General features: G+C 37.8%; 1 protein-coding gene across 1 annotated transcript; it reads left to right on the top strand.

The window, feature by feature from the left end:
* The first annotated feature begins 3,022 nt into the window (after nucleotides 1-3,022).
* LOC144452894 (uncharacterized) lies at nucleotides 3,023-18,255 on the top strand. The gene is made up of 3 exons (XM_078144097.1): nucleotides 3,023-3,148; nucleotides 8,377-8,426; nucleotides 15,842-18,255. Exons 1-3 carry the CDS (start codon nucleotides 3,028-3,030, stop codon nucleotides 15,992-15,994), a joined length of 324 nt encoding a protein of 107 aa, XP_078000223.1. The 5' UTR covers nucleotides 3,023-3,027; the 3' UTR covers nucleotides 15,995-18,255.
* Nucleotides 18,256-18,858: the final 603 nt, after the last annotated feature.

Genomic DNA, 18,858 nt, shown 5'->3' on the forward strand with positions numbered 1-18,858 from the left:
TACGTTACTACGTGATGGAGATTTGTTCGATAAATTATGTAGAATTGTCGATTGGGTAAATTACGTATATTGCCCCCGATTAATTGTGGGGAAGTGAATGCAGTTATTTACAGCTGACTTAGAAAAAAATATTTTTGTTCGTTTGTTTTGCTTCTGTTCATTGATTTGGTTTGTTTTTCACATTTGTTTGTTTGTTTGCTTGTTTTTTCTGGCAAGGGTACTTTTTGTTACATTAAGAAAAAAAAATGTCTAGATTTGTTTCACAAGTCATCAAAAATGCCAAAGTTGTAAATAAGGTAAATGATACGAATACAATATTTTGTTTGTTTGTTTTTTATTTGTTTATTTGGCGGTTTTTTTGTTTTGTGGTTTGGGGATTTATTACATTATGATAAAAACTTGAAAATTATAGTATACGAACTTTATTTTTTTACACATTATTATTGTTAGTCAATGTCACCCTCTCTGACCTAAACTTTCAAATGTACATTTTCTTGTCTTATGGAAAACCACACTATCACGTGACAGTCACGTGTTCTCTCTGCCCTAAACTCTCAAAACGACTCACTACATGATTATTCATTTCTGCTTTTCTCCGAAAAATGCTTGTTTTTGTTTGGCAAAAATTTTCCGAACCCTTTCATATATCTCGAGATCGTAATACAATATTTTATTCATCTCCGGGTCTGACATAAGCTCATTTTTAGATTTTAAGATTTCTTTTTCCGTTGCCGAGACAGACTTCGTCAAATTCCCCTTTAATTTCAGAACACTGCATCTCTCAAACGGCAAATCATACACATGCTCCAATAAACGCAACGAAAGATCAAATTCCTCAGTCAGACCAATCACAGCAAACCAATTTTCTAAGTTTTCGATGACGTAGTCGAGGATCACGTGTTTCGCATCCTCGTTCGCCTCACTGTCAACAAATAACTGCTGTACGTACCAACAAGGTAGATATTTACCTGTAGTTTCCATTAGAGGGCGCACTTCAGATGGGCGACAAAATTCTGGTTTGAAAAGTAACTGATAGAAGAAAAAACTTCTGTGATAACGAACCCATTCTTTTAGACTCGTTCTTTTTGCAAATTTTCCCCAACAGATGTGGTCACGGGAGTAAATTTTGCAATATCTGTGAGCGGAAATTATCCTCTCGTAAGGATCCCGTAAGACTGTGAAGTATGAACATGGACGGTTTGCGATATGGTCACAAACACCAAAAGTATAACCGCCAACATAGACTTTGAATATAAAACTATTTTCTGATTTCAATGATTCAAAAATATCAAAATAAGATTCATGGGACACAGTTTTTAGTGAAATATTTGGTTTCATTTGGGTTATACACATTCTGACCGAACTTCCTGCAGCTTTGTGGTGATGAAGGTAGACAACACTACCGTTGCTATAGTAACTATTTGGCGGCCATATTGTTTCTCCTTCCTTCTCTGATAGTAGTTTTCTACCTGTGTAGAAATTTGGTAAACAATTTGTTCGTTTTATAAATTGAGTGTTGGTGATTTTCGATTGATCGTCTTGCAATGGAGGGACCATTGAGTTAGTAAATGTCATCCTTCTGTCGTGATCTGCCGATGGTGTGAATAAATCGCTGTAAAATAAGAATGGACAAAATCAAATTTTGTTGACGTGTCGTTGCTGGCGCTCTTCTAATCCCTTTCTCAAAAGAGAATGGATGAGAAGGACGCCCCCTTTGACATGTTTGAGGTAGAGCAGTGGAGAGAAGCATGTGGAGAAGGGGCACAAAGGAAGAGGAGGCGGAGGAGGAGTTGATAAGATATGTGGTGGTGGTGGTGGTGGTGGTGGTGGTGGTGGTGGTGGTGGTGATGATGATGATGATGATGATGATGATGATGATGATGATGATGATGATGATGATGATGATGATGAACGTGATTGGTAGAAATGTTCACAGCCTTATGATACATGTACAGGAATATTTTACCTTGAGGGGAGTAGCAATCCGTACAAAATATAATACAAATATAAATTTGCGATGTTCATCAATAATATCTACTGTGTCATGTAAACATATTACATCGACTGACGGTGAGGGCGTGATTCGCTATCCCTCAAGTGAACGAATCACACAAACTGTAATGTTCATATTATAAGTGTAATAACCGATTATGATAAATTAAATATCAACCTCATATTCAAACACTAAAACATTGTCACTTACCTATATCGTAACAACGGCTTGTCGACTGGACTGTGTACCATTAAAATTACCGTCCATGTCAACGTACACACAATGGAAAGAACGCAAATATATCGCCAAAATGGTGTATTTTTCCTCGATAATATCTTCAAAGCCATTGACGGTGACAAAACAATCACACATATCAAACCTAATGTTCCGTTTTCGCTGCCGAAAGTACCCTATTTCCTATCACTTACTGATGTCTCTCCATTTTACCAGCTAGAAAAATGTACACTTAAAATAAACCCCGCAGTCACTGGTATACTATGTAGCATGTCCACACAGCTGTGACATGCACGTATAATAACGTAATTCTATTTACACACAGCAGGTTGTGGCATCATCGGCAGTCATTGTTACAAAGATGCGACCAAGGCAAACTTGGATTTGAAGAACAAAAACGTACGTTTTACAGAAAGAAAATAGGTCTATGGAACATGAATGGAAGTTATACAACAAGAAAATGTTTTTTTAAAAAGAATATTGCAACGTTTGGCTTGCCATAGTCGGCACAAGCCACACGCGCACATGGATCCGCTACATCAGTTAGCTCACCAACGTCAACTGAACAAGACATACTTTCATTGACCCCAAACGTGGAGGTAATTTTGTGGGCCGAAGGGAATGGACTAACCACAGCAACGATGGCTTTGTTGGGCGCTAATGGTTTTGTAACTTTAAATTCGATAAAAAGAATGAAACCCGAAGATTTGATTTTAATGAAAGTGAGCCCTCTTGCGCAGTTTAGACAACTAGAAGCAGCATTGGAGGAGTTGCACACAAACAAACACACGGCAACAAAGATGGCGGCGGCCATACCAAAAACAAACGCTCCGGATAACCCGTCACCGATCGTCAACAACACACCAGAGGCAGCATCACCACACACTGAATTGGATTCCGCACCAGTCTCGTTACTTACAGGTACTTACAGGTTCTCTTCTGACTGTAGGCCTTGCTGGGCCTCTAATGTCAGCTCTGTTTGTTTTTGTTTAGGAGTGGGTTTATCTTCATACATGTTAAATTTAAAGGGTTGATCCTTCCATAGTTGATCTAATCTCTTTTCAAATGTCTGAACTGTTTTTGTTGTGACAACGGCATTAGGTAGACTATTCCATAAGTCAACACTTCTATGGATGAACGAGTATTTTCTGATATTTAGTCTTGTAAATTGTTTCTCAATTTTGTACTGGTGTCCTCTAGTGTCACGCCTTGTCTTGTGTAGATTGATAAAGTTGGAAACTTCACTGTCATATTTCCCAGATAAGATCTTGTACATCTCTATCATGTCACCTCTGACCCGTCTGTATTTCAGTGTTGGTAAGTTTAGTTCCTTTAACCTGTCTTCATAGGAGAGGTCTTTGAAGTCTGGTATTAACTTTGTAGCTCTGCGTTGTACATTTTGCATATTCAACATGGGGTCTCACGAGAGCTTTGTACAGTAGTAAAAAAAGACCTTTTATCTAGGTGTTCATATGTTCTTCTTATAAGTCCCATGATGGAGTTGGCCTTGTTGACTTTGTTACTGAGATGTGTTGAAAAGGAAAGGCTTTCGTCTATATATATATATATATATATATATATATATATATATATATATATATATATATATATATATATATATATATATATATATATATATATATATATATATATATATATATATATATATATATATATATATATATATATATATAGTATTTATTTACCCAAAAGCACAAATGAACATTACAGATACACATACAAAAATACTATGCTTAAATTCATTTAGCGTATTGATGCATCTTATGTTGACAGGGATGCTATTCCAGATTTTTGCCCCTGAGAAGGAGAAAGAAAACTGACCTGAGTTTGTTCTGGCATAATATGGATAAATATTTTGATATGAACAGAGTCTTGTATTGTAGTTATGGTGTGAAGGTTCAAAATAATCATACAAAGTGTGTGGTGATAGTTGATGGATCAAGCCATAAATAAAGGAACCTATCAAATATCTATTCAGTTTAAAAACATCTAGAATATTCAACTGAGCAAACAAAGGAGATGAGTGATCCGTTGGAGATTTAAACAAAACTGTTCGAACAATCATTTTCTGTGACATTAATATACTATTTAGATGTGATGAATAAGTGTTACCCCAAACCTCAAGGCCATAGTTGATATGGGGGAGTATGAATGTGTTGTACAAGAGTAGTAAAATGTGTAATGGTAATATATGTCTAAGTCTATACAAAATCCCACACTTTATTCTGATTAGCTTGTTTACCTTTTCGATGTGGTCGGACCAAGAGAGATGTTTGTCTAAAGTAATTCCCACAAAGGTGACAACATCCTCCTCCTTGATGCTTTTGCCTTGTAATGTGATATCACCAATCAAATTTACTTTCTTTTTGCGCCCTCTAAATACGATAAAATTTGATTTTTCATTATTTATCGTCAATATGATCGTCAATATATCGTCTATGAAGACTCCTATGTCTTTTTCAATTGATGTATGTCTAAGTATGTGTTTATCTTGTCCCATAGTATAGTCTTTCCTGTCAATATTTGATTTCCCAACTCTCATAGAAACACATTTATCTGGGTGAAATTTTAAAAGTGAATGTTGGGTCCAAGTATGCATTGCATCCAGATCTTGTAAGCTACAGCAATCTTCTTCCTTAAAAATACCTTTAAAAAACTTTAGTGTCGTCTGCAAATAGGAATACCTCCGAATTCGTTACAACTTCTGGAAGTGAGTTGATGTACATAACAAAAAGAACTGGTCCCAATACTGTTCCTTGTGGTATACCACTAATTACATCATGCCAATGTTTCCCATTAACAATTACTCTTTGTTTTCTGTTCAGAAGAAACTGTTTTATCCATGCTAACACTGGGTAGCAGACTCCATATTGTTGTAATACCTGCAGTAGTCTCCCATGTGGTACCTTGTCAAATGCCTTCATAAAATCACAATAAATGACATCAATACAGCCACCCATATCAAGGATTTCTGTCCATTTATCAAGTACTTGAATTAACTGTAAAACAGTAGAGCGGCCTTTTATAAAGCCAAATTGTTTGTCACTGAGTAGTCTGCTCTTTTTAAGGTAATCAACTAGGCAATTCCATATCAAGGATTCCATAAGCTTACACACTATGCTGGTGAGACTGACTGGTCTGTAGTTATTTGCAATACTTCTACTTCCTTTTTTATGAAGTGCAGTTATATTGGCCTTCTTCCAATCTTCTGGTATGGCTTGAAGTCTGATTGATGCCTCAAATATGAGCTTTAATGGTTTGCACATTATTTCCCTTGCCTCTGCCAGAACTCTTGGGTGTATTTCTTCTGGTCCGGGCGATTTTGAAATGTTAATCTTTTCAAGTAGTTTCATCACATCTGCTTCAGTAAGCTCAAATGCCATTACTGAAGTGGGTTCAGTGAACTTTGGTATAGTCCAAGTACCAGCTGGTTCTCTATTAAATACAGTCGAGAAATAATCTGCCAGCACCTCAGCTTTTTCAACATCGTCAGAAGTCAAATCTTTGCCTTTTTCATCACCACTTTTGGATAGGTGTGGTATTCCACTTTTGACTTTTGTTTTACTACTGACGTAGTTCCATAATTTCTTAGGGTTTTGTCCAACTTGTTTAGCTAAACTGCTCTCATATGTTTTGACTGCTTTCCTGGTCATTCTTCTCGTCTAGTTTCTTAGTATACAGTATTCCTTATAAACTTCTTGATCTCGGGTTTGTAAATAATTTCTCCATAACATGGTCTTTCTTTTAATTTTAGATCTAATTTTCTGGTCAAGTGGGATGCGTCCCTTTGTCCTATTAGTGTTCCGTTGTAATGGAATGCACCTCTCTTCTTTTAGTTTCATTTTAAATATTAACCATTGTTTATCAATCTTATCCTTGTGTAAGTTCAGTTCTTGTTCCCAGTCTATGTTTAGAACTTGTTTCAGCCTCTCATAGTTGCCTTGTCATAATTCCTTCTGGACGGTTTACTGTTTATTTTCTTGTATGAATAGTTCAGCTTAATACACAGTATAGCATGGTCACTCTTACCCAGTGGAGCTTCAATTGTCACATAATTAATAATACACTCATCATTTGAAAGAACAAGGTCAATCAAGGATGGCTTGTCAGATCCTCTGCCCCTGGTTTGTGAGGTGATATGTTGGTATAGAAAACTATCACGAACTGCCTCTAGAAACTTGAAATCTTGACTGTTTTCACTTAAAGTGCATTTGCCAAGTTGCCAATCAATATTTCTGTAGTTCAAGTCTCCTGTAATTAGTAGATGAGAATAGCACTTGTCTGCAAGTTGAGTAATCAGATGATTGGTGTTGCTGTTGTTTGTTATTGTAGAAGTTGGACTTCGATAAATTAGACAAAAACATAAAGTTGGATGGGATGTTTAAACTACTACGTCAAGATGATGGCAGTGGTCCTCAAAATCGTGCCCCTATTCCAGAACGAATGGACTTAGATCCATTGGTGTATCTTAAACCAAAAACACTTGCAGGTCAGAAACATTTGGCCAAATACAGCGGATCTCAACATACCGTTCAGCGACTCTGTTTAATATACAACCATGCAGAAACCAATAACAAACTGCACATGCTACATGTTGAGAGTAAAATCGCAATTTATTTTTACATTTAGTCTACATGGCAAAACAACATAGTAGTTGTAGTAGTAGTAGTAGTTATAATAGTAATATCATATTATAACTAGGCAAAGCCCATAAGCTTGCGCAGGGTAGATTCATTTGTGACCGGCTGCCTGGGCCAGGGTTGATACACTTGATTTGGGTCATTTTCCAGGGGTATTGACCATCAAAATTTATTTTATTGAATGACAACTAATTCTCTGACATGGACGAGAAGTAAAGCAAGTCAACACTCTATGCAGTCGTTGGTTTCAAAAACCATCATAGCCATTAGATTAATATTGTTCATTTTCAATCAGCCAACTTATCATAGACCCTCCACCAACGTACGATGGTCTTTGGACAATTTAACTCGATGATTTAGGAATGTTACTGTACAAACAAACATAGGAAAGTAGATATTCTTTTTAAAACATGTAAAAAATCAATTATCGACAATATAAATGTCAAAACCACACTTCCACAACCCGGAAATTAAACTGCGCTATGTCATCAGTGGTCCGTATCTCGTGCCGCCGTGCATCAAACTGCCAAATAGTGTAACAATTTCTCCTTGAGGTACAGTGATGCCTTGATACTCTTCTTCTTCTTCTTTAAAAGTACAGTCCTCAGAATGAGTAATGTCGTACTGGCGGTGTAGCAGCAGAGGGAAGTTTAAACAAAATATATACAGTTAAAATAAAACATTATGCATTAGACCCGCAGTGATACTGACTGGACCTTCTCTTTGAAAGTGTCCAGGTCTATGCTGTCTGTAATGTGGTTAGGCAGAGTGTTCCGTAGCCTGATGGTGTCTGGAAAAAAGGACTTTTGATGACACACTAACCGAGAATGAGGTACCATGAAGCTGTGATTGTTAGCTCTCCTGGACTTTGAACTTGATGGATGTAGTACATGTTGTTGACTTGATATTTCTATGAGGTTGTTGACTATGCGATACATCATTGTGACCTTGGCTTGAGCACGTCGTTCTTCCAACGCTGGAATGCCTAGCTTCTGTAGTATTTCAGTCGTGTTGTTGTACCCGACTGTAGTTGTTCTTGATATAGCGAACTGCCCTTCTCTGAAATGCTTCAAGCCTCTTGATGTTGACTTGGCAATGTGGATCCCACACAACGGCACCATATTCAAGCAATGGTCTTACCAAAGTGGTGTAACACTGTTGTTTAACCTTTGATGGACAGGTATGAATGTTGCGTTGTAAGAAGGCTCTGATGCCGTCAGCCTTTTTGGCAGTTGTGTTTATGTGTTCTTTCCATGACAGCTTCTTGTGCAATAACAGACCAAGGTACTTTGCAGTAACTGTACTTACTAATTGTCCATTGTGAATGTTGTAACTGAAGGTAAGTGGATTTACTTTGCTTGTTACGTGTGTCACCTGGCATTTTCCTGGATGGAATTCCATCATCCAGTCTGCCTCCCATTTCATCAAATTGTCGAGGTCTGCTTGTAATGTGATGTTGTCATTTCTATTCATGATTGTTATCTGTAGGAGACCGTCATCAGCAAAGAGTCTGGTTTTGGATGAGTTTACACATTCGGGTAAGTCATTGATAAATGTCAAAAAGAGAAGTGGGCCTAGTTACAATGTTACAATAATCGTGCCAACAGGCCTACTGTTACAATATTGCAATGCATGGTGATGTTATGTCGCCTATGATATACGACGATAAGGTAGCGCGTGGAGAATGCACGTAGTATATGGAAGGCGCATGCGTAGTCGGTGCGCGCCGCAATGCATCATTGGGAGAACCACCAAAACGCATGCGTACTAGTCATTGAGCCACTTCGCGGCAGCTTTGCTGCCGCTGCGCGAGCTAATAATAGTAGTAGTAGTAGTTGTTGTTGTTGTTACTGCTGTTGTTGTTGTTGTTGTTATTGTTGTTGTTGTTGTTGTTGTTGTTGTTAAAAGTATTAAATGTGAGTACCTCTCAGGCCTAAACTGGGCACAAGCTGAATGTATATGTTTTCGGATGTACTGTTTGCTTCACAGTGAAAGGTATTCGTAATATCCTAGTCTTCTACAGACTGAAGCATGTTGAATCATCCTCTGATATTAAAAATCTCAACCCTGGTATTCAGATATAAACTATATAACGATGCAATATAAACGATACGATGACATAATTAATTATATACATATTATAGATTCGTGCTTCCTATGACGTCACACTAATCTTTTAGCGTTGTAGTTGGTTGCAAAGTCGTAGTTTTTCATGTGCATTTTAGGCTAACATTATACAAGAATAGTGTAATGGAAGTTTGATGTCAGCATTTAAACTGGAGTATAGAAAGGTTATATTCTTAACGTGTATAACTTTAATTTGACACAAGCAATCTAAAAAGGTTTACTTTGTGCTACTCTCATGTAAAATGGAATATTATGCAATATTGTTATCGGATTGGTGTAAAAAGTAAGTAATCAAGCATAGAGCATAATATATATATATATATATATATATATATATATATATATATATATATATATATATATATATATATATATATATATATATATATATATATATATATATATATATATATATATATATATATATATATATATATATATACATAATATATATATATTATGTCTTATATACGTCCCTGGAAAACTATAAAGGTTACACTGATACCACTACGATCGATGCACTGTAAAAAGATGATGGTAAACATGAAGTTCCAACCTTATGAACCTGTTTACTGAGATGATGGTAAACACATCAAAATACTACCATAAACCTAGCACTGTATCTCACATTAGAAGTATATTTTTATCACCTTATCAACATCTCAATAGTAAATACAAATTGCTTTTATCATTGAAGGAATGAAATGTTTTGAAAATTGACCCTGTTAAGGGTGGTAAGTACAAATGTAGGTAAAATCTACCTGAGTTCCCCTGTCATTTTACTAGGGTCCCCTACCAGTGTTTTTGTTAAGGGTGGTAAGTAGGTAAAATCTACCTGAGTTCCCCTGTCATTTTACTAGGGTTCCCTACCAGTGTTTTTGTTAAGGGTGGTAAGTAGGTAAAATCTACCTGAGTTCCCCTGTCATTTTACTAGGGTTCCATACCAGTGTTTTTGTTAAGGGTGGTAAGTAGGTAAAATCTACCTGAGTTCCCCTGTCATTTTACTAGGGTTCCCTACCAGTGTTTTTGTTAAGGGCAGTAAGTAGGTAAAATCTACCTGAGTTCCCCTGTCATTTTACTAGGGTTCCATACCAGTGTTTTTGTTAAGGGTGGTAAGTAGGTAAAATCTACCTGAGTTCCCCTGTCATTTTACTAGGGTTCCCTACCAGTGTTTTTGTTAAGGGTGGTAATTAGGTAAAATCTACCTGAGTTCCCCTGCCGTTTTTACTAGGGTTCCATACCAGTGTTTTTGTTAAGGGTGGTAAGTAGGTAAAATCTACCTGAGTTCCCCTGTCATTTTACTAGGGTTCCCTACCACTGCTACCAGTGTTTTTGTTAAGGGTGGTAAGCAGGTAAAATCTACCTGAGTTCCCCTGCCGTTTTTACTAGGGTTCCATACCAGTGTTTTTGTTAAGGGTGGTAAGTAGGTAAAATCTACCTGAGTTCCCCTGTCATTTTACTAGGGTTCCCTACCACTGCTACCAGTGTTTTTGTTAAGGGTGGTAAGTAGGTAAAATCTACCTGAGTTCCCCTGTCATTTTACTAGGGTTCCATACCAGTGTTTTTGTTAAGGGTGGTAAGTAGGTAAAATCTACCTGAGTTCCCCTGTCATTTTACCAGGGTTCCCTACCAGTGTTTTTGTTAAGGGTGGTAAGTAGGTAAAATCTACCTGAGTTCCCCTGTCATTTTACCAGGGTTCCATACCAGTGTTTTTGTTAAGGGCAGTAAGCAGGTAAAATCTACCTGAGTTCCCCTGTCATTTTACTAGGGTTCCCTACCAGTGTTTTTGTTAAGGGTGGTACGTAGGTAAAATCTACCTGAGTTCCACAGTCATTTTACCAGGGTTCCCTACCAGTGTTTTTGTTAAGGGTGGTAAGTAGGTAAAATCTACCTGAGTTCCCCTGTCATTTTACTAGGGTTCCATACCAGTGTTTTTGTTAAGGGCAGTAAGCAGGTAAAATCTACCTGAGTTCCCCTGTCATTTTACCAGGGTTCCCTACCAGTGTTTTTGTTAAGGGTGGTAATTAGGTAAAATCTACCTGAGTTCCCCTGTCATTTTACTAGGGTTCCATACCAGTGTGTTTGTTAAGGGTGGTAAGTAGGTAAAATCTACCTGAGTTCCCCTGTCATTTTACTAGGGTTACCTACCAGTGTTTTTGTTAAGGGTGGTAAGTAGGTAAAATCTACCTGAGTTCCCCTGTCATTTTACTAGGGTTCCCTACCAGTGTTTTTGTTAAGGGTGGTAAGTAGGTAAAATCTACCTGAGTTCCCCTGTCATTTTACTAGGGTTACCTACCAGTATTTTTGTTAAGGGTGGTAATTAGGTAAAATCTACCTGAGTTCCCCTGTCATTTTACTAGGGTTCCCTACCAGTGTTTTTGTTAAGGGTGGTAAGTAGGTAAAATCTACCTGAGTTCCCCTGTCATTTTACTAGGGTTCCCTACCAGTGTTTTTGTTAAGGGTGGTAAGTAGGTAAAATCTACCTGAGTTCCCCTGTCATTTTACTAGGGTTCCATACCAGTGTTTTTGTTAAGGGTGGTAAGTAGGTAAAATCTACCTGAGTTCCCCTGCCGTTTTACTAGGGTTCCATACCAGTGTTTTTGTTAAGGGTGGTAAGTAGGTAAAATCTACCTGAGTTCCCCTGTCATTTTACTAGGGTTCCCTACCACTGCTACCAGTGTTTTTGTTAAGGGTGGTAAGCAGGTAAAATCTACCTGAGTTCCCCTGTCATTTTACTAGGGTTCCATACCAGTGTTTTTGTTAAGGGTGGTAAGTAGGTAAAATCTACCTGAGTTCCCCTGTCATTTTACCAGGGTTCCCTACCAGTGTTTTTGTTAAGGGTGGTAAGTAGGTAAAATCTACCTGAGTTCCCCTGTCATTTTACCAGGGTTCCATACCAGTGTTTTTGTTAAGGGCAGTAAGCAGGTAAAATCTACCTGAGTTCCCCTGTCATTTTACTAGGGTTCCCTACCAGTGTTTTTGTTAAGGGTGGTACGTAGGTAAAATCTACCTGAGTTCCACAGTCATTTTACCAGGGTTCCCTACCAGTGTTTTTGTTAAGGGTGGTAAGTAGGTAAAATCTACCTGAGTTCCCCTGTCATTTTACTAGGGTTCCATACCAGTGTTTTTGTTAAGGGCAGTAAGCAGGTAAAATCTACCTGAGTTCCCCTGTCATTTTACCAGGGTTCCCTACCAGTGTTTTTGTTAAGGGTGGTAATTAGGTAAAATCTACCTGAGTTCCCCTGTCATTTTACTAGGGTTCCATACCAGTGTGTTTGTTAAGGGTGGTAAGTAGGTAAAATCTACCTGAGTTCCCCTGTCATTTTACTAGGGTTACCTACCAGTGTTTTTGTTAAGGGTGGTAAGTAGGTAAAATCTACCTGAGTTCCCCTGTCATTTTACTAGGGTTCCCTACCAGTGTTTTTGTTAAGGGTGGTAAGTAGGTAAAATCTACCTGAGTTCCCCTGTCATTTTACTAGGGTTACCTACCAGTATTTTTGTTAAGGGTGGTAATTAGGTAAAATCTACCTGAGTTCCCCTGTCATTTTACTAGGGTTCCCTACCAGTGTTTTTGTTAAGGGTGGTAAGTAGGTAAAATCTACCTGAGTTCCCCTGTCATTTTACTAGGGTTCCCTACCAGTGTTTTTGTTAAGGGTGGTAAGTAGGTAAAATCTACCTGAGTTCCCCTGTCATTTTACTAGGGTTCCATACCAGTGTTTTTGTTAAGGGTGGTAAGTAGGTAAAATCTACCTGAGTTCCCCTGCCGTTTTACTAGGGTTCCATACCAGTGTTTTTGTTAAGGGTGGTAAGTAGGTAAAATCTACCTGAGTTCCCCTGTCATTTTACTAGGGTTCCCTACCACTGCTACCAGTGTTTTTGTTAAGGGTGGTAAGCAGGTAAAATCTACCTGAGTTCCCCTGTCATTTTACTAGGGTTCCCTACCAGTGTTTTTGTTAAGGGTGGTAAGTAGGTAAAATCTACCTGAGTTCCCCTGTCATTTTACTAGGGTTCCATACCAGTGTTTTTGTTAAGGGTGGTAAGTAGGTAAAATCTACCTGAGTTCCCCTGTCATTTTACTAGGGTTCCCTACCAGTGTTTTTGTTAAGGGTGGTAAGTAGGTAAAATCTACCTGAGTTCCCCTGTCATTTTACTAGGGTTCCATACCAGTGTTTTTGTTAAGGGCAGTAAGTAGGTAAAATCTACCTGAGTTCCCCTGTCATTTTACCAGGGTTCCCTACCAGTGTTTTTGTTAAGGGTGGTAAGTAGGTAAAATCTACCTGAGTTCCCCTGTCATTTTACTAGGGTTCCCTACCAGTGTTTTTGTTAAGGGTGGTACGTAGGTAAAATCTACCTGAGTTCCACAGTCATTTTACCAGGGTTCCCTACCAGTGTTTTTGTTAAGGGTGGTAAGTAGGTAAAATCTACCTGAGTTCCCCTGTCATTTTACTAGGGTTCCATACCAGTGTTTTTGTTAAGGGCAGTAAGCAGGTAAAATCTACCTGAGTTCCCCTGTCATTTTACTAGGGTTACCTACCAGTGTTTTTGTTAAGGGTGGTAAGTAGGTAAAATCTACCTGAGTTCCCCTGTCATTTTACTAGGGTTCCCTACCAGTGTTTTTGTTAAGGGTGGTAAGTAGGTAAAATCTACCTGAGTTCCCCTGTCATTTTACTAGGGTTACCTACCAGTATTTTTGTTAAGGGTGGTAATTAGGTAAAATCTACCTGAGTTCCCCTGTCATTTTACTAGGGTTCCCTACCAGTGTTTTTGTTAAGGGTGGTAAGTAGGTAAAATCTACCTGAGTTCCCCTGTCATTTTACTAGGGTTCCCTACCAGTGTTTTTGTTAAGGGTGGTAAGTAGGTAAAATCTACCTGAGTTCCCCTGTCATTTTACTAGGGTTCCCTACCAGTGTTTTTGTTAAGGGTGGTAAGTAGGTAAAATCTACCTGAGTTCCCCTGTCATTTTACTAGGGTTCCATACCAGTGTGTTTGTTAAGGGTGGTAAGTAGGTAAAATCTACCTGAGTTCCCCTGTCATTTTACTAGGGTTCCATACCAGTGTTTTTGTTAAGGGTGGTAAGTAGGTAAAATCTACCTGAGTTCCCCTGCCGTTTTACTAGGGTTCCATACCAGTGTTTTTGTTAAGGGTGGTAAGTAGGTAAAATCTACCTGAGTTCCCCTGTCATTTTACTAGGGTTCCCTACCACTGCTACCAGTGTTTTTGTTAAGGGTGGTAAGCAGGTAAAATCTACCTGAGTTCCCCTGTCATTTTACTAGGGTTCCCTACCAGTGTTTTTGTTAAGGGTGGTAAGTAGGTAAAATCTACCTGAGTTCCCCTGTCATTTTACTAGGGTTCCATACCAGTGTTTTTGTTAAGGGTGGTAAGTAGGTAAAATCTACCTGAGTTCCCCTGTCATTTTACCAGGGTTCCCTACCAGTGTTTTTGTTAAGGGTGGTAAGTAGGTAAAATCTACCTGAGTTCCCCTGTCATTTTACCAGGGTTCCATACCAGTGTTTTTGTTAAGGGCAGTAAGCAGGTAAAATCTACCTGAGTTCCCCTGTCATTTTACTAGGGTTCCCTACCAGTGTTTTTGTTAAGGGTGGTACGTAGGTAAAATCTACCTGAGTTCCACAGTCATTTTACCAGGGTTCCCTACCAGTGTTTTTGTTAAGGGTGGTAAGTAGGTAAAATCTACCTGAGTTCCCCTGTCATTTTACTAGGGTTCCATACCAGTGTTTTTGTTAAGGGCAGTAAGCAGGTAAAATCTACCTGAGTTCCCCTGTCATTTTACCAGGGTTCCCTACCAGTGTTTTTGTTAAGGGTGGTAATTAGGTAAAATCTACCTGAGTTCCCCTGTCATTTTACTAGGGTTCCATACCAGTGTGTTTGTTAAGGGTGGTAAGTAGGTAAAATCTACCTGAGTTCCCCTGTCATTTTACTAGGGTTCCCTACCAGTGTTTTTGTTAAGGGTGGTAAGCAGGTAAAATCTACCTGAGTTCCCCTGTCATTTTACTAGGGTTACCTACCAGTGTTTTTGTTAAGGGTGGTAAGTAGGTAAAATCTACCTGAGTTCCCCTGTCATTTTACTAGGGTTCCCTACCAGTGTTTTTGTTAAGGGTGGTAAGTAGGTAAAATCTACCTGAGTTCCCCTGTCATTTTATTAGGGTTACCTACCAGTATTTTTGTTAAGGGTGGTAATTAGGTAAAATCTACCTGAGTTCCCCTGTCATTTTACTAGGGTTCCCTACCAGTGTTTTTGTTAAGGGTGGTAAGTAGGTAAAATCTACCTGAGTTCCCCTGTCATTTTACTAGGGTTCCCTACCAGTGTTTTTGTTAAGGGTGGTAAGCAGGTAAAATCTACCTGAGTTCCCCTGTCATTTTACTAGGGTTCCCTACCAGTGTTTTTGTTAAGGGTGGTAATTAGGTAAAATCTACCTGAGTTCCCCTGTCATTTTACTAGGGTTCCCTACCAGTGTTTTTGTTAAGGGTGGTAAGTAGGTAAAATCTACCTGAGTTCCACTATCATTTTACTAGGGTTCCCTACCAGTGTTTTTGTTAAGGGTGGTAAGTAGGTAAAATCTACCTGAGTTCCCCTGTCATTTTACCAGGGTTCTCTACCAGTGTTTTTGTTAAGGGTGGTAAAGAGGTAAAATCTATGTATGTGAGTCATTTTACAGGGGTTCGCTACCAGTGTTATGGTATAATGTGTGCCAGTTTTACCAGATTCACCTCTTTCATTCACAAGAGTTCCCAGACCTTAGCAAAACACTGCCACATAGATGTGTTCTGTGTGTATCCTAGATGTATTTTTCCTTAATTTTATGTTCAGTTAAGTGGCATAGACACTGAAAAGAGGAGGGCAGATGCCCCTCTGAAGGCAGCACCGATGGAACAAGAAAGTGATCGAACAGAATCCCAAGCAACAGAGGGTGACCAACCACCACAACAACCCCCACAAGAACAGCAACCTATGGAACATTAATGAAACCATTCTCTCAGCATTGGATGTTACAACAAAGTCAACCAGGGAATCACTTTCGCTTACATGTGGTAAAAAAAAATCAAAAAGTATACAAGTTGTTTAACCCGGTATTCCTTTTGTTATAGAATCACAGCTTTTATTTTTGTTATTGGAAAACAGATGTGAATTCTGTATTGCAACTGACTAAATTGAAGGTAGCCCATTTAAAAGCCCACGATTCAGTCCCAGGTTCACTTATCAGCACTGTCTTTTTGTGGAGCCATATAGATTACACAGGATCATTTTTTGTTCAGGGTCAACTTTTTCTATAGCTCAGCCAGACACCTGTAAAAGTAAAACGTATTCTGTATGTACCACAACTGTTTATAGCATCCATATTAAGTGTAAAAGTATACTGTTTCATTTGCTAATTGACCACATTAGAAAGGTCACATGCTAGGCTTGTAAATAAACCAATTGAATCAGTATACTTTTACACTTGATATGAATGCTAGAAATGAGTGTAGCACATATAGAGAAAGTGCTTTACTTCAGTGTTACTAGTTGTATATGAATGGGAAGACAAAACCAAAGATGGACTCGGTCACACTAGTAGTATCAGAATTGGTGGGCGATAACAAAGAAATCATCTGTGATATCAAATGCATTGTATTGTTACATATGTACCATTTACATCAATGTGTACATATATACTGTTGACATTTTAAAACTGTATTGTATGTACGGTTGATTAATGACATCAATGTGTGGATATATTACAGCTAAAATGATGTTGGCTTGGTGTTTCACTCATGTAACATGACATTTAATACACACCCTCAGACAACTTACAGCTAAAATGATGTAGGCTTGGTGTTTCACTCATGTAACATTACAGCTAAAATGATGTAGGCTTGGTGTTTCACTCATGGGACATTACAGCTAAAATGATGGAGGCTTGGTGTTTCACTCATGTAACATGACATTTAATACACACCCTCAGACAACTTCTAATGCAAAAGAAACAATTACATAGGTGCTGTGCACAGTGGGGATGTAGAAGTAGTCAAGTTGAAATGTTGATTATCAGTTGGAAAGTAAACAATTGAAGCCATTAAAATCATCAAGTCCATGTGTAATGTTTTCATTAGAAGTCTGTTTTTACTGCACTGTGAAAGAATAGCAATGGTTATCAGTGTTCAATGTGATTGGGCAAAGGATCCTGCTGTGTTTATTGTGTCTCTGTTATTGTTAGTCTAGAGTTGAAATATGTCTATCTTTGTGTCAACAACGTAATGCCCCATGATTGAAACACCAAGTCTACATCATTTCAACTGTATTAGCATAATATGATAATGTACTGTAGTGTAATATATATACCAAACATATTACTGTATGCCTCTGTCCAAATGCACACATGAGTGTGCAATGTACACACAGTCATGTAAGTGCACATTCATATTATTTTCACAAAAATTGAAGTTTTTGATAAATGTATGGTATGCTAACAGAAATCTGTGACAGGAAAGTGCCAGTTTGGGTACTCCAGGTATTTGCACTCATGTTTGGATGTTTTCTGTTGCATTTTCACTAGCTAGTCTTGTGAAGTACAGACTCCAAAAACACTACATGCACTTGTGCAAATAACTTGAGTAGGCCACACTGCCACCGGTGTGCCCTCTAATGATAGCCAAATTTTATTGTTGTGAGTCAAAATGATAAAAAAAACTATGAGTCACCACATAGTAAGAGATAGGAGATAGGTGTATCTCTAGAAATTGTGTATGTCAGTGGCATGTCAAATTGGCTTAGAGGGCACACTGACTGCCACTCACATATAGGTTTCTGTCTTGTTGCATTTGGTCCACACTTCTAGACATGCGAAGTGGAATTTCAATGTATTTATTATCAGAACAGTTTTGTTCATAGTCTGTTAAAATATTTCGGAGGCCCCGCTTCTGGTAAACTTTTGTTAAAAGAAAAGAAGGACCTAGCATCTAAATATTTGAACATGTATTGTACCAAGCATACAGGGAACTAAATCTTTCAATAGTTGTACTTCACCATATTACATCTATGTCTAAGCACCGATTTTGTGATAAAAGTGATGATGTATATCGGTTGACTTGTTAGTTTATGTCAAGGTAAGAATGTTGCACAAAAGTCACTACTTGAACACAATATTTGTTTATGTATGTGTTTATTAACCGAAAACAATTATGTAGATGAAATGGATTATTTCAATTTGTCCTCACAGAAATAAAACAAACCCAAGTCTTAGTTTATTATACCAATATTTTATTGCCTTGAATATTTTTACTTTGATGTGACAAAAGTACATATTGACAGGAAATGTGTGTGTATATGTATGTATGTATGTATGTATGTATGTATGTATGTATGTATGTATGTATGTATGTATGTATGTATGTATGTATGTATGTATGTATGACAGTATATATGTATGTATGACAGTATGTATGTATGTATGTATGTATGTATGTATGTATGTATGTATGTATGTATGTACATGACAGTATGTATGTATGTATGTATGTATGTATGTATGTATGTATGTATGTATGCATGCATGTATGTATGTACATGTATGTACATGTATGTATGTATGTATGTATGTATGTATGTATGTACATGTATGTATGTATGTATGTATGTATGTATGTATGTATGTATGTGTGTACATGTATGTATGTATCGTATGTATGTATGTATGTATGTACATGTATGTATGTATGTATGTATGTACATGTATGTATGTATGTATGTATGCATGTATGTATGTACATGTATGTACATGTATGTATGTACATGTGTGTGTGTGTGTGTGTGTGTGTGTGTGTACAATGTATGTATGTATGTATCCA

Source organism: Glandiceps talaboti, chromosome 23 (genome assembly GCF_964340395.1).
Source record: "Glandiceps talaboti chromosome 23, keGlaTala1.1, whole genome shotgun sequence".
In the NCBI taxonomy this organism is placed as follows: domain Eukaryota; kingdom Metazoa; phylum Hemichordata; class Enteropneusta; family Spengelidae; genus Glandiceps; species Glandiceps talaboti.

Bases quoted from the DNA above. Each gene is read 5' to 3' on its own strand.
- LOC144452894 (XM_078144097.1), top strand. From the start codon at position 3,028: ATGGCGGCGGCCATACCAAAAACAAACGCTCCGGATAACCCGTCACCG. The intron at 3,149-8,376 runs GTACTTACAGGT...TGTTATCTGTAG, and splicing joins ACCAGTCTCGTTACTTACAG to GAGACCGTCATCAGCAAAGA. The intron at 8,427-15,841 runs GTAAGTCATTGA...TTTTATGTTCAG, and splicing joins GGATGAGTTTACACATTCGG to TTAAGTGGCATAGACACTGA.